This window comes from Galeopterus variegatus, unplaced genomic scaffold (assembly GCF_000696425.1).
Source record: "Galeopterus variegatus unplaced genomic scaffold, G_variegatus-3.0.2 Scaffold62, whole genome shotgun sequence".
NCBI classification, from domain to species: Eukaryota; Metazoa; Chordata; class Mammalia; order Dermoptera; family Cynocephalidae; genus Galeopterus; species Galeopterus variegatus.
The window spans coordinates 499099-511966 of record NW_007726173.1 but is presented as its reverse complement, the minus strand read 5'-3'; the positions used below and the strand labels follow the sequence as shown (position 1 = coordinate 511966).

General features: G+C 57.4%; 2 protein-coding genes across 5 annotated transcripts in view; one reads left to right on the top strand and one right to left on the bottom strand.

Moving 5' to 3' along the window:
- ZFYVE21 (zinc finger, FYVE domain containing 21) overlaps positions 1-194 on the bottom strand; it is a 16915-nt gene extending 16721 nt beyond the window's left edge. For both annotated transcript variants that reach the window (XM_008576570.1, XM_008576576.1), the window contains exon 1: positions 28-194. In XM_008576570.1, coding sequence (XP_008574792.1) covers positions 28-165 — 138 coding nt within the window. In that variant the 5' untranslated portion in view covers positions 166-194. The remainder of the gene's footprint in view (positions 1-27) is intronic.
- A 4442-nt stretch (positions 195-4636) lies between these two features.
- XRCC3 (X-ray repair complementing defective repair in Chinese hamster cells 3) overlaps positions 4637-12868 on the top strand; it is a 38770-nt gene continuing 30538 nt past the window's right edge. For all 3 annotated transcript variants that reach the window (XM_008576458.1, XM_008576464.1, XM_008576454.1), the window contains exons 1-4: positions 4637-4720; positions 5034-5182; positions 8111-8248; positions 9873-10085. In XM_008576458.1, the coding sequence (XP_008574680.1) occupies positions 5128-5182; positions 8111-8248; positions 9873-10085 (406 nt within the window). In that variant the 5' untranslated portion in view covers positions 4637-4720; positions 5034-5127. The remainder of the gene's footprint in view (positions 4721-5033; positions 5183-8110; positions 8249-9872; positions 10086-12868) is intronic.

The following is a 12868-nucleotide window of genomic DNA, read 5'->3' as shown; positions in this document are numbered from 1 at the left end:
CGGGGCAGCGGCCGGCCAGCTACGTACCTCCTTGTCCGGGACCCACGGCGGCTCCTCCAGGCCGAAGGGGCTTCCGAAGCCGCGGTGCTCGGGCACCATGCGTAGGCCGCTGGGGGAGCGCACCAGCTTTTTGGCGTCGCGGCGCGCTGCCACCTCCGAGGACATGACGCCGCCACCGCCGCTGGCCCCACGTCCCGCACTTGAGCCCCTCACCCAGCTGGGCGGTGCCGACCTTCCCGCCCCGCCCCGCGTGCGGCTGACAGCGCCGGCGCCCAATCGGCAAGCCCGATCCGGAGCGCGGACCAATCGGGGTTCGGACTCCGCCCAGTCGCTGCCCTCTCCACTCTACGCAAGGGCACCTCCCCTGCCACCCTGCGGTCGACCACCAATCGGCGGCGACGGCCTGCCCGGGCACGCTCCGCCCCTCTCGGACAGTTTGAGACTTTGGAGTGGTCAGTTAGTCAGTCACGTAGCGCCACTGCGTCTCTGATTGGCTTTTCCGGCGCAGGGCGCCAGGCGCTTATTGGAAGAGGAAGCTGAGAGGGGCGGGACGGCGCGAAGAAGTGTGTGGAGCGCGCGGGAGGTGAGAACGGCGGTGCGGGAGGCCAGGGGCTGTCGGGGCCCAGAAGGCTGGGGGGCTGGGGGCGGCCAGCGTGAGGGAGCTGGGCGGGGTGGGGGGCTGGGGGCAGCCAGCGTTGGAGAGCTGGGCTGGGTGGGAGACTGGGGGCAGCCAGCGTGGGGGAGCTGGGCGGGGTGGGGGTCTTGGTTGGGGCAGGGAGGGGATGCGGGTCTTCAACGTGCCCTGCCCCCGGCCCTCGATTAGGAGCCTGCCCACGACCTGGGCAGAAGGGACAGCAGGAACGAAGGTCCTGCCGAGGAAGGCGCTTGGAAGGAACCTGTGAGAGGCAGTGCAGCCAGGATCAGCACCGCTGAGAGGTGCTGACAGGAGGCCGACCCTTCGGGCTGTCACCCCACAGGGCTTGACCAGGCCCAGCTGCAAGGGGAGCAGTTTGGGTTCTGGCAACAACACAGGGGCAGTGGGGGAGAGTGTGGGTGGCGTGTGTTTAGTGATGGGAGAGGGCCAAGCCTGGTTTCCTGGCGGTTGGTAGATCTGCATGGCACCCTGGGGTGGCCAAGGCTGGGGAGCCATTGGTGAATGGGGAGTGCTGAAAGCCCCAGGGTGAGATCACTCGGGGACTTTTCAGAGGAGGAGGGTCCAGAGAAGGGATGAGGCTTTTCCCAGGAAACCAGAGGAGGAGAGGGCCCAGGCCAGCCTGCTGGAGAAAGCTCAGTAGTGGCCCAGGTGTGGGAGGACGGGCTTGGCCACACAAGGTCACTGGTAGTAAAAGCTCCCTCCCAGCAGCGCTGGTGGGCACCAGCAGTCATGAGCTTACGATAGTTGAGGTGCTGCGGGGATCTTGGAAGTTCACCGCCCCCTTTGGAAGCGGGGAGCGGGTTGTGGGGGTGAGGGGGCTGCTCCCCCCACTGCCCTCTGGTTTGTTTGGGTAACTCTCTGGCACCGAGCTGACCTGGCGTTGATGTGGAAGGGGCTGAACATGGTTATTTTAATGCATCTGCTGTGAAAGAAAGCCTTGCTCATCCTGCCTTCAGTCCCTCATTGTGGCGAGTAAGCTACAGCCACAGCGTCTGCAGCTCAGGACGTGTGGAGGCACATCCTCTGTGCAGTGCCACCCCCACCCCAGCGTGCACGGGCCAAGGGGGTGCCCTACTCTGGGCCATGGCAGAAACTAGGAGATGATCAAAGTATGACTTCTCTAATCACAAGGTTCATTGCCTTAGAAAGAACTTGCTTTAGGGTTCACAAGCTTAAAGAGGGGGAGAATAGCGTGGGGAAACCTCACAGAGAATGCCTGGACAGATGGGCACGTCAACCCATAGTGAGCCCCAAAGTTATGAGGCCCGTGGCTCAATTAGGATGTAAGCAGGCCTCTGTGGAAAGTAGAGTCTCACTGAAGATGGAGGGTCCCTTTATACGAGCAATTCTTAAGAGAAACTGGCTTCATCTGCAAAGACAAGGGTTGGGCTTTGTAGACTGGCACCACGGCTAACAGTGCCCCCGTGTCGCAGCCTGCATGCCAGGTGCAGGCGACAGTGTAGCCTGCCATGGCCTGTGCTCTCAAAATGTCTATCAAGTTCTTGAGTTCAGGCGTACTATCAAAGTACAGAGTTGAGGTCAGACATCATACTCTGGAAGGACAGGGGTATGCTCCAGAGCACCAGGCCATGGAAGTGTCTAGAGTCTTGGCAAAGCTGTAGAACAGGTTCCCGAACTCCAAGACAGAAAAGTGAGTCTGCCAGGGAAGACCCAGGGCTGCTCCAGACAGGGACTGCTTGTGGTTCTGGGGCCTCAGTTTGAGCCTAGCAGTTCCTGCTAACGTTGCTCTTGCAGAACTCGTCATGCTCCCCAAGCAGCACAGGACGTTCACTCTGCCCCTGAGATCTGGGGCCTAGCTTGGTGCTCTAGGAAGATGCACCAGTCAGTATGTCTGGGCCTGCCCTTTGCCCGCTGCTGGGCATTCCCTGTGCACAGCCTTCACCCTCGTCTGAGGAACAGGCTGGTCACACCCCTGCTCCTCATGGAGGGGGGAGGATAAGACACTGCGTGGAGCTGTCCATCGAGCTCCGGGGCCAGTGTCTAGGACACAGCAGGTGTTCGGTGTTAAAGAAAAAAATTATTCAGTGACACTTGTCAAAGCACAGTAAGGTAGACTTTATTTAGGATCATCCCGACAGGTACAGGGACCATGGTGATGGGGTCTTGCAGTGGGTGGGAGAGACTGAGCTCAACTCCAGTTGAGCAGTCACACTGCATGGGCCTGTGGGGATTACAGCCAAGAAGCACGGTGGGGGGCAGAGGATGGGAAGTTACTGAGAGGAAGCAGGGAGAGGTGGCTCTGGGTAAACCAGCTGAACAGGATTCTTGCTGAAGATGGGCTGGGTGACCAGACTCAGCTGGGGGCTGTGGAGGAGGAGGAAGCACCAGATACAGAGGGAAAGAGGTTGTTGCTAAGCTGACTCAGCAGGGCTCTTGGTAAAACTGGATTTCCCAAGGATGTGCAGACGGGCCTAGGAGAAGGTGCAGGAGCCTGACTACAGTTGGGCAAGCAAAGAACCTTCGTCAGCCATCACTCTGCTCCCAGGTGCCATGGCCCCCAACACATCACGTGAGCTTGAGATGTCACAGTCACCCACTGGCTTCCTGGTTCTCCTGCCCGTGTCCAGCTACATGTAGAATCTGAGTTCTGTATCCAGGACAGTCCGAGGCTGCAGCTTCCTGACAGCCCAGGACATGCCTGTTTGTAGCAGTCGGGTCGCTCTTGGCATGGGGTGCCAGCATGAGTGGACAAGCAGTTGCTGTAGAATGTTAAACAACTGCCTGTTGCTGTCACGCTGTGTTTTGGGTGGTGCCTCAGTGGGGTGTGTCATGGGGTCTTCCGCCAGCCCTGGGTTCACACCACTCCCGACCTCTTCCTGTCCTCAGGGCCCCAAGATTCCTGTCCAGGTGAGGCCTGGCCATGTCTTTGACAACACAATACTTTTTCCTGGAACTGGTATTTCTCTTTTTTATCTGCTTCCTGTCTTCTGGAATCTGACCTTCCCACACCAGTCACCAGCTTTGTTGGCATATTTGAGCGGGTTAGAATCCACATGGCACTGAGTTCCAGCTGGGGCCTGTGCCCAGCCCCACCTCCTTTCTAACGGTGACCCATCCAGAGGGTGACCCCAGCTGCCAAGCCACCCTGTAGTTGGGGCTCTGTGGACCAGTGAGGGGCCAGGCCCTCTGTGTGTCTCCTGCCCTGACCAGCCAGATGCCAAGAACCTCCCTATCCCCTGCTCTAGGCCAGAACATGGGACCAGCTGCTGGCTCAGAAAACCCACAGGCTGTGGGGCCCCAGGAGCCTTGTGACCAGGGCAGGAAACATGTCCCTCAAGCCTAGCATACTCTTGCTTAGCACCTGGCTGTCAGGGTGTCATGGTTCACAAGGCAAAGCAATGCCCCCATGCCCCACCTTAGCCCTGGAGCTTGGACTATCTGTCTTCAGTGTCTCAGCCTCTCTGGGGCCAGGCCTGTGTCTCCCTTACCAGCCCATGAGAATTGGAAGTGCAAATGACCTGGTTCATGAAGCTCCAAACCAATATAATATTGTCCGGGCCAGTGCAGCATCTCACCTGCTCACAGCCACCAGCCTTCCCTCATCTGGGTTAGCGCCTGCCTTGCTAGAGGATGTGCCCTGAGCTCAGCCCTCATGGCTCCTGGCCTGCTTCACCCGTTCTTGGCCTTGCTGTTTGGGGGGCTGAAGAGGGGCTACTTAGTGGCTTGTTGGAAAGGTCCTGTGTGACCCTGGGCTGAGTCCCTGCACAGCCATCCGAGGCATGAGGAAAGCCTGCTGTCCTCACGTGCTAGCTGGGCTCCTGGTGCCTGCTGCCTGGAGAGGGCTGCCCACGTGCTTGTGGGACGAGGGGTGTAGGGCGGGCAGCCAGCCTGGCAGGACCCGGACTTCCACTGTTCTCGGCCGAAACAGCCTGGTGGCTGCTCGGGTTCATATTCCCCAAGTATCCTGCAAAATCCCAAACTCAATTTTCATACTCTTTCCAGAATCCCCACGGAGACAATCTAAAGGAAACTAAACTGGAGAAAGCAAAAGATGCTTCCGTGGAGTGGATCTGGGACTGCGTGATCTTCCCAAGGCCAAGAGAGGTGAGTCTGGTGCTGAGGACCCACGACCAGAGGACACGCTTGGTTCTGAAGCACCGGGAGCTGCTGTCGACCTTCAGAACATTGGTGGGTTGGGGGATGTTTCCCAAGTGCATCAGTGTCCACAATGAGTCCAAGGTTTCTAAGCTGCCCAGTAATTCTTAGAGGTAAATTGCTCTGCAAAAATGCTGCCTTAGACTTACCTAGACAGTGTTGCAGTGCAGTGAGGAGGCCTAACCACACTGGTAGAGGACACTGCCACCTGGATCACACACCACAGCTGCCATCACTTCTCTGGTACCCTTGGCTCCCACAGCGCTGTGAGTTACAACAAGAGCCTCAGGATCTGTGTCCATTGTCTCATCTGTCCCCGGGAAGTTATTCCTGCTTGCAGCCACCCCATTGAAGAAATGGATGTGGATCAATTGGACCTGAATCCCAGAATTACTGCTGCAGTTAAGAAAGGTATATTTATTTGTGTTTATGTAAAAAATATATGCAGTGTGAAATGTGCGGATGTACATGTATACAGTACTTTATATAAAACAAGTTAACAAAACGTTAGCTGTCCCAGTCTGAGTCTCCCCCTCTGCTTACTCTTCCCTAAAAGACCCTTGATCCTTAGAGAAACCCACTTTTTAAAAAAAGACACTTGATGGGCCAAGCCCGTGGCGCATTCGGGAGAGTGCGGCGCTGGGAGCACACGCTCACAGCGCTCACTGGCTGAGCACGGTGCGGCTGGTCTCAAAAAGGACAAAAAAAAAGACACTTGATTTTTTTTTTTTTTTTTTAAAGATGACCGGTAAGGGGATCCTAACCCTTGACTTGGTGTTGTCAGCACCACACTCAGCCAGCGAGCCAACCGGCCATCCCTATATGGGATCTGAACCCGGGGCCTTGGTGTTATCAGCACCGCACTCTCCCGAGTGAGCCACAGGCTGGCCCAAAAGACACTTGATTTTGATTATTACACCGACGTTGGACCGTGCTGCAGATTTTTCAGCTGTGTGTATGTTTTCTTAACTGAAAGGACTTTTCAGTTAATTTTATTTTTATCAAAGTAATATGTGCATATTGTCTAAAAAGTGAAATGGAACCACTTATGAATCTTGTAGCAATTTAAAAAAATATTTACATTTGAGCCCCTAAATAATGTGCTTATATTGCTGTGTTTGCTTCATCAGAGTCGTTGATGACTCATAGACTTCCTGGTGGGGGTAAGGGCTGAGCTCACTTGCCCCCACATGCCCCTACTTCCTCCCCTCCCCCCACCCCCACCGTAGTTAGAACAGAGTTTGGGTCACGTCAGCCATCAGCTGTCAGGGTTGTGACTGGGTATGTATTGGCCGTTGCCCAGCCTGGGGGAGGGGGGGGGCCCAGAGCTATGACCATTTTCTTCCTTGTTGCATCTTTGCTTTTTCCCCCTAGAGTTAGTAGTTGCCTCCTTTTTCAGCTGTCAGGGTTGTGACTGGGTATGTATTGGCCGTTGCCCGGCCTGGGGGAGGGGGGGGGCCCAGAGCTATGACCATTTTCTTCCTTTTTGCATCTTTGCTTTTTCCCCCTAGAGTTAGTAGTTGCCTCTTTTTTATTTTTTTTTTTTTTTAAAGATGACCGGTAAGGGGATCTTAACCCTTGACTTGGTGTTGTCAGCACCACGCTCAGCCAGTGAGCGAACCGGCCATCTGTATATGGGATCCGAACCCGGGGCCTTGGTGTTATCAGCACCGCACTCTCCCGAGTGAGCCACGGGCCGGCCCGTTGCCTCCTTTTTTAATGTGCTGATTTTTCCCACATACTCCAGTGGCTCTGTTGGGCACCACTGGCTCTTTGCTAAATGCTCAGAGGATTGGGTAGCTCCTGTCCTGCTCATCTTCCTGGCGCTTCCATCCCAGGCCCCCCATCCTGCCTCCCACTGCACCCGCACTGGCTGCTCTTTTGGCCGGCTGCGCAGCTGTTGTCCTGGGACTGCGCTGTCATCTTCCCTGTCTCCCAGGGTATCTGTTAGGGATTCTTGAACATTAGGGCACTTGTCAATTACATAACGAAGAGTCTGAGCGCACTTGGGGGCTGGTACAGCAGCTTGGTGACTGGGGCAGGGTCCTGGGTGGGGGTCTCACTGTCCTGCTCCTCCATCTTTGGCTGTTGCTTTTTTGTCCTCCTCTGTTTGTGGCCTTATGGTCACAGGATGGCTGCCACAGCTGCAGACATGAGGCCTGCAGTCTGGGGACAGAGAAGGGGGAGCAGGCTGTGCAGGCTCTTCTTTCTCACCTGTGTCTCTTACCAGAAGAGGAATTTTTCCAGAAGCCCCAGCAGATCCAGCTGTGAAGGGCGCTAGGGCCGTGAGGCTCTGGCCAGCAGGGCTGTCCTGCCGTGGACCCCAGAGCCGACCCCTTGGCTGCTCCAACAGAACCTTCCTGAAACAGCACTTTTTGCATGAAAGCCTACTTTGATTTTGAAATATCCACGTTCGCTTTCTTTTACTTCAGACCTTTCTGTAGCCTTATGTTTTCCACGTGTCTTTTCTAGGGAGCACTTCAGTGGTTGTGGTTTGGTTTTTCTGTGCCCCAGTCTGATGGTCTCTGTCTTTTAACTGGAGCATTCAGTGCATATGTATTTGAGGTCATTACTGATATATTTGGGTTTAAATCTCCCTCATGCTGAGCCATTTGTCCTGCTTCTTTGTGATGTTTTCTCTTTTTTGCTGCCTTTTGCGTTGGCTGGCTATATTTGTAATGTTTTTTTCTTCTACTAGTTTGAAAGTAGAAAGTAATGCACTTATCCATGACCAAAATTGATGTATTTGCCCTCCTAAAATAGCAGATGCTTGGGGTGTTTTAACCCTGTAATCTGCCCGGCATGTGTTGCTGGTTATAATTCTCACATGCTGTTGGCTGTCCCCGCCGGCCATCCCAACTGTCCCGTGCGGCTGTCGTTGGTGTGGGTCCGGGCTCTGCTCCCCTTCTGGCGCCTCCCCTTGCCTGGCGTTCAGGCCTGCAGGCAGAGGCGGCAGAAGCCTCAGTGTTGGCTTGTACATTGGCCCTTTCTTGAGAGATGCTTTCAGCGGGCCTGGAACTGGATGATGGTCACCAGCTCTCGGCACCTGGGGCATCCGCTGCTGCAGGTGCAAGGTCAGCGCCCACCCAAGGTCCTGAGGTCCAGGTCACAAGTGTCCAGGGCTGAGCAGCCACTGCCTCCAGCCCCTTCTCTTCTTGCCCCGTCCGTTTGTCACACTCCATCCAGCATTTCCCAGGGACTTCGGGGAGCAGATAGATCCAACCCCTACCCATGTGTCCCCAGAACTGAGGCACGATGCTCTCACAAGACACTGGTTGCTGTGTTGCCTTGTGTTACTATAGTCTGACTTTTTCTTGTAATTTATCTGTGTAATTTCAGCCAAACTGAAATCAGTTAAGGAGGTTCTGCACTTTTCTGGACCAGACTTGCAGAGACTGACCCACCTCTCCCGCCCCGACATCCAGCACTTGTTGAGAATGGCCTCCTTACACCTGCGGGGAAGCAGTGTCCTCACAGGTGGGTATGAGGTGGCCAGTGTGCGCTGGTGGGTGGCCTGGGGTTTCTGCTGGGGGCTGGCAGGTGGATTGCCATCACCGGTGTGGACGTTGTGCTCCAGGCTCCAGGCAGTAGGGGGGGTGTGGTCACAGCCTCCCCCTAAGGAACAGTCTCATGCGGAGGAGAGACTCACTGGGGGACAAGGTGGGGGCACAGGAAGCAGGGGCTGTGCTGGCAACAGAGACAGCCCAGAGCCCCCTGGGCCTGCCCAGCATGGAGCGGAAACAGCACAGTGACGGCCAAGGTGCTACAGCCTAGGGGCCTCCTGGCCAGACAGGCCTGGGCAGCCAAGGGACCTGCCCAGGTCCCACCACTGTGTACAGGAAACCCAGGTCTTGGCCCTCACGGCTCATGGCCTGTGGGCCAGCAGGTGAGGAGGCTCCGGGCTGGTTCCTGTTCTCAGGGAGTTTAGGCCAGCACTCCCAGCCCCATGTGCCCTGCAGAACAAGGTGCCCGTCTCTGCATCTGAGCAGGCCCTGGTGGGCGGCTGGGGGTCCTCACCTGGGGGGGGTCCTCCCTCCCCTGCAGGTGACTCCATGGACCACACCGAGCATTGGCCTGCTGTAGTTGGCCCCCACCACATGCCACCCTGTGGAACATGCTAAAATGGGTGGGCTCCCAGGGCTTCTCACATTTGCCAGCTCTACCCGAGCTGAGGGCCCCAGGCACTGATCAGGCAGGATGAGTCCACTCCTCAGGCCATGAACTCAGCCTGCGCCTCATGTCGTGCCTTGAGCCTCGCCCAAAGGGTCCTGGTGTCACATGGCATGTCCGAGGCCTGGTGACCAAGAGGCTGTGACCAGGGTCCTTCTAGAGGAGCATCTGTCAGAATGCCAACTGGCACAGGGTGTGTATGTGTGCACACGTGTGCATGTGATTGCCTGTGTGCGTGTGTGAACATACCCAGGGCCCCTGCACCTCTCAAGTCAGGGGCTGCAAAGCCCTTCCCTCGGGAGCTGCCCCACCTGCTCCCAGGAGGAGAGGCTCACGGGAGAGGGCGAGGCTGAGGCCCGAGTGGCGTCTGGCTGCTCGGCAGGCTGGTCCCCATTCTGGCCTGACGTGGAAGTGCCTTTTGCTGCAGAATGCACCTTCTGTGTGATTTTTATGTTTTCACGTAAACATCATTGAAGTCTGAGCCATTTTAAAGCCTATTCAAAACCGTCACACAACCTGGGACCATGACAGTTCATGTAAATTGCTAGTTCCCCTTTACCTTGAGACTGTCAGGGAGCCTTAGATCCCCGGGGGCAGCGGCTGAAGGCAGCCAGCTCTGCACCGCCCCTTCAGGGGCCAGAGGCAGCTCTGGGCTCAGGGCCTCCTTCAGCAGCTGGTGCTCGGCCACCTCCTTCTTAGGGGAACATCCGGGTGGATCACTCCCTGAAGGTTACTGAGATGGTCTAACGGGGCAGGTTCTCAGTGATTCTGTCTCTGGTGCACACTATGCTTCTCAGCCAGGCTGTCTCCTGCCTGCCCTTGGCTCCCTGCCCACCCCGTGTGACTGCAGTCACCTGTCCTCCCACCACGCCACACCTGCCCGGCACAGCGCAGTCGCAGGCATGCCAGGTTGACCTGCCCTCCTCCACAGCACTGCACCTGCACCAGCAGAAGGAGCGGTTCCCAGCGCAGCACCAGCGCCTGAGCCTCGGCTGCCCTGTGCTGGACGGGTTCCTGAGGGGTGGCCTGCCCCTGGAGGGTGTCACCGAGCTGACTGGCCGCAGCGCGGCAGGGAAGACCCAATTGGCGCTGCAGCTCTGCCTGGCCGTGCAGCTCCCGCAGCAGCACGGAGGCCTGGAGGCCGGTGAGTGAGCACCCTCCCCGCGGGGCCCGGGATGGGCGTCCTGACCTGGTGGTCCTTCAGCTCAGAATTGGCCGGCTGTGCCATTGGGGCCTACCAGGGTCACTGTGTGTGACAGGAGAAGTGCGAGGACCTGCTTAGTTAGGCTAACATGTTCAGGCCTGCTTGGTCTCAAGAGTCAGGTGTTCAAGTGGCTTTAATGGGAGCTGCAGTAGAGGAAACCCGTCTCCACTCCCTGGCCTTAACAAGCAACTCCTGTGTCGTTCTCGAAACCCGCACGCACAAGATGGCACCGCTCCTGGCCAGGTCCCTTCCAGCTGCTTCCCAGACGGGGACGCTGAGTGGGCTAGACCTGGAGCTTGGCCACCGGGGAATGGCCACCCGGCCATGGAGACCTCTGGCCATCAGGGAGCAAGAATCTCACCCGTTTCCTCTTAGTCAAGTTCAGCCCCAGGGCCAGGGTCTGCACTGCTCCCATGGGGCGTCCAGCGCATCCGGGCACGCTGGCCATGGGGCTTAGAGCAGGGCTCTCCTGACCACGTGTGGGAAGACCCCAAGCTGGGGTCTCTCCCGCCTAGGCAAGCGCTGGTGTCCTGCAGCTCTTGGGGAGGGGCGGCCCTTGTGCAGGCGCCTGGGCCTCTGACTGGTCGCGGGGCTGCAGCCTGAAGAGCCACCGAGCTGTCCTAGGGCCTGGGAGGACAGGGAAGGGGCCTTGAAGAGAGGGGTCATGAGTCCGCCCTGCAGAGGCGCTGCCATGAGACCGGGAGAAGGTGAGTGAGCTCCAAAAACGACGGGCGCTCCCCTCCCCCACCTGCGTGTCTGGAGTCCTCGGTGCTGGGCTGTGGGCAAATCCAGTTTCGCTGCGACTCTGAGCTTCCGCCATTTGCCTTCTTGAGGGCAGCCAGCATCTCGAGGATGCAGGGCCTGACGTGGGGTGGAGACCCAAGCCGCCTTCTGGGCCCTGCCCTACCCTGCCTGCGCTGATCCCTGTGCCCATGAGGGGGTGTGGGGGCCCGCTGCCGCGTGTCGCTCCTGAGCCTGGCCTGACTCCGCACCGCCCCGGCCCCTCCAGCCAGCCCCTGCCCTCAGCCTCTTGGGTCCTTCAGGATGCCCACGTTTCCTCCACCCCAGGGACCTGGAAGCTTCAGGACCCCTTCCCCAAGCCTGTTCAACATTCCCAGCGCAGCAGGGGTCCCAGAGTCTCCGTCCACTGCTGGATCCAGGCCAGGTCTGCCTCTGCCCTTGTGAGCCTGGCACACAGTAGGCACTTTCCTGGTCTGTGGGTAACAGAAAAGGCTGATGTGAGGTAGAGAGGGTCTCAGAGCCAGCCTGTGGAGACAGAGGCATGTGGCCCAGTGCCTCCTTCCTCCCCCTCCCAGCACCAGCCTCCTGGGGGCACCACACGCTCAGCTAAGGGCAGGAGGATCTGTGGCAAAGCCTGTGTCCCTCACTCCAGGACAAGCTGGCCCAGAATGATAGTGTCCTGCCTGGACCTGGGGTGGGGAAGGCGCCTTGTCCTGCTGGTCTGGATGGTCTCCCCTCCTCTGCCCTGTGTGACCCAGTTCCCTTCTCTCAGTGACAATCCTGTCACCTGTGTGGATTACTTGTGACCCCTATGGGAGTCCCACCCCTGCATTCTGACTGGGGGGTCAGGGGACATGCAGGTGGCAGAAGCACCAGGACCCTGCTGGGTGCTCTGAGGCCCAGGCCCCATGCCTGCTTCCTCCAGGAGGCAGGGACACCAGGAACTCAGGAGCTGTCGGTGTGAGGGTGACCCTGTGACGATGAGGGGTCCTGGGTGACTGGTGAGATTCTGGGAGAACCCACTGGATTTGGGAATAGTGAGCAGGATGGGAGCAAATGCTGGCCGTCAGCAACAGGCTGACCACGTGTCCCTTGGAAATGATGAGATGCAGATGTGTCCTCACCATGACCGCTCAGAGTCACCTTTTATGGCTGCTCAGAGTTCCCTTTTATGGCCAAGAACGACCCACCTGGCAAAGACCTGGAGAGACAGGGGCCCTGACGTGCTCACCGCTGGTGGACTGTAAGATGGTGCAGCTGCTGTAGAGAACAGTCTGGCAGCCCCTTAAAAAGCTAAACACAGAATGACCATATGACCCAGCAATTCCACTCCTAGGTCTAAGCCTAAGAGAAATGACGACTTGCGTCCATGTAAAGACTTGTACTGAGTGTTCACAGCAGCACTGCTCGCAACAGCCAAGAGTGAAACACCCAGGTGCCTGTCAGCTGATGGACGAACACCATGTGGTCTGTCTATGCAGTGGAACAGAATTTGGCCATAAAAGGGAATGAAATAGTGACACACGCTATGACATGGGTGCACCTGAACACACCGTGCCAAGTGGAAGAAGCCAGTTGCAAGAGCTGCGTATGTGAAACGTCCAAACAGGCAAATCCACAGAGACAGAAAGTGGATTAGTGGTTTCCAGGGGCTGGGGGAGAGGAGAACGGGAGGTGGCTGCTCATGGGTGGGGGTTTCTTTTGGGGGTGATAAAATGTTCTGGAATTAGATTGTGGTGATGGGGACACAGTTTTGATTAATGATGTTGAGTATCTTTTCATGTGATTACTGGCCACTTATGTGTCTTCTTGGAGAAATGTCTGTTAGATGTTTTGCCCATTTTAAGATTGTCTTTTTAGGGCCGGCCCGGTGGCGCACTGCTACAGTGTGCCGCTTTGGAAGCGCGGCGGTGCTCCCGCCGAGGGTTCGGATCCCACATACAGACCGGTTCCCGCTCACTGGCTGAGCGAGGCACGGGAGC